General features: G+C 42.1%; 1 protein-coding gene across 1 annotated transcript; it reads left to right on the forward strand.

Moving 5' to 3' along the window:
• Positions 1–956: 956 nt before the first annotated feature.
• On the forward strand, positions 957–1806 carry LOC104959456 (FERM domain-containing protein 4B-like; the record flags this gene model as incomplete). The annotated part of the gene is made up of 3 exons (XM_010787353.1): positions 957–1228; positions 1495–1551; positions 1654–1806. Coding segments are annotated over 3 exons (482 nt in total), but the record flags the coding sequence as incomplete, so codon positions are not given.
• Positions 1807–2485: the final 679 nt, after the last annotated feature.

Raw genomic sequence — 2485 nt, forward strand, 5'->3', positions numbered from 1 at the left:
CTGCCGGTACGTGCGCTGGGAGCGCACCGTTTAAGTTTGAAAGTTGAAAAGTTTGTGTGTCTGAAACGCTATGTGATACAGTACAGTTTACACAGTACATGTTCTGTAGCTACTATTGCACTAAATGGTAACACTTGAATACGTTATGCAAATATGCAACTTGTTTGTTGAAATGTTAATAAATGGGAGCTTCCTCAAACAGCCATCTCTTTCCCGACAATCCCCTCTGTGCACGAACCCTTACATATGGTAATTAAACATTAAAACACCTGCGGCTTATAGTCCAGTGCGGCTTATATATGTACACATCATTCAATTTAGCTGCTGCGGCTTATATTCAGGTGCGCCTTATAGTCCGAAAATTACGGTATATGAATTGTCCAAAGAGGTTGTATTCTACAGTCTGCCTGAATGTAATCATTGCGTAGGTGTGTAGTGTGATTCTGTTTATTTATGGCACCCCGTTGGATTTGACGTCATCTGAACAGGACATCGCACGCTCACTGCTTGATAGCGTGCAAAGGCCCGTTTACGCCGGTTGTTAAACAACATCGTTATGGGGAAATGCAAGTTAACTTCCAAATGGTTGGAAGATAAAGAGGAAGGACAATCAATACTGTGTATAGTCAATGTGAGGTAAAGTGTGTCGCCAAGGTAACCGGTTAAAACTCAGTGGCGATGAGGTCTTAAAATGTATGGAAAGGGTCTTAAAAAAGGTCTTAAAAAGTTTTCCATTTGACTTCAGGATTCCTGCACATACCCTGTTGTCATAACCTTTTTTAATTTGAGGCTTAGATTACCTAATGTTTGTCTGAGACATGTTGTGAGGTGTAGCTGGTTTCCATCTGTCATTTGTTGAAAGGAATATGAACAAGAATAAGTCAACACATTGAAAAAGGAGATGTTGGAAGTCTGTTCGCTCCCGTTGACAGGGTCTGTTTTCATATCTCGGGAAGTTCCCCATCTCACCGTGTGTGTGTTGTGTGTTTCTCCCCGCAGGACCCACATCTGAGGAATCTGGAGAGCCGGTTCGCCCTGCAGCAGAAGATCGTGGAAGCGGCCATCAAGCTGTCCAACGAGGGCGAGCTCGGGAAGACGGTGAAGAAAAAGAGAAGAAGCAACTGCCTGGACGCCATGAGGAAGCTGGAGGAGATCGAGAAGGAGATCAACGCCTACCGGGTCAGGAAGGGGAGGAAGCCCACCCAGAGGGCCTCACTGATCATAGCAGGTACGTGAACAACAGCAGAGGGAAAATATCTAATCTATGTTTTGGTTTTCAAACATTCTCTGAGGACTGTTTTTTTTACTCTTTAACCTTTTTCTCATCTATTAGATAGGACCGTTATTCTAATTGTCATAGTGATTTTTTCCATTCCATATATTTCATTGACCAGTTTGTCTTATTCTGAAGGTATTAAGTAATCCCCTGTTTAATACTAACTACTCTCGTTATGTGGAATAAGTAACAATCCCTTTTCTCTCTCGTGTTACCAGACGACGTGAACCCCTCAGACCTCAGCTCTCTATCGGACAGCCTCACTCTGGATGATGGTGAGTGCTGAGCCCTAGCCAGTGTGCATGTGTTCACTAACGCCCCCCCCTCCCCCTCCCCACTGCATTTCATATCCGTTTGAACCACTTTGTATCCCCCAGATGATGAGCTCAGTTCCCAGAGGCAGCGCTCCAGATCGGTTCAGTATTCCCCGAGACCGCACCACGCAGACACGCTGGACATCCACTACAACAACGACAGAAGGCTCTCGGACCAGCAGCCGGACAGCAGGTACACAGATACCTCTGACACCCGTGAAATATATTAAAGGTCACCTATCATGCTATTTTAACCCTTAGATGCACGAGTGACTGCACACTACACTCTTGTAAAATATTTAGTATTATATTTTGGTTCACACTAGAAATATTTTTTAAAGAAATGTTTCACTATTTATAATTTTAGACATTTTTTTGATGCAAAGAACATATCAATGCAAAGATCTCCGCTATTCTGAGACTCTCAAAGTATTCCAGTCCCTTTTCAAAACTCATCTCTTCTCCTCTTGTCTACTCATAGCCCCCCCCCATCAATCCATGCCGGTTGATCAAGTTTGATAGTCCTACCCTAACTTTCCCTTATATTGTAAAGCGATTTTGAGTCCTTGAAAATCCCTATAAATATATAATGTATTATTATTATTATTATACTGACAGGTATCAGATCTTGCTGTGTAAAATATTCTTCCTGAGAGGTGTCACTTGTAAAGTAGTCTGTGTGGTCTACAGTGAATGTATTCCTGACAGCAACAGGTGATAAGAATCAAAGGTTCCCATAGGATGCCATAGAAAATGCATGCGGGTCATTTTTGACCTACTTATGGAAGCTTGGGGTAGTCATACAAAAACAATTTCTTAAAATGTATCAAATGTACATTTAAAATGTGAATGGTATGATATCTAAAACATGTTTTTTGAGGAATAGCTGGAATAT

Source organism: Notothenia coriiceps, unplaced genomic scaffold (assembly GCF_000735185.1).
Source record: "Notothenia coriiceps isolate Sejong01 unplaced genomic scaffold, NC01 NC01_scaffold00030222, whole genome shotgun sequence".
Lineage (NCBI taxonomy): Eukaryota > Metazoa > Chordata > Actinopteri > Perciformes > Nototheniidae > Notothenia > Notothenia coriiceps.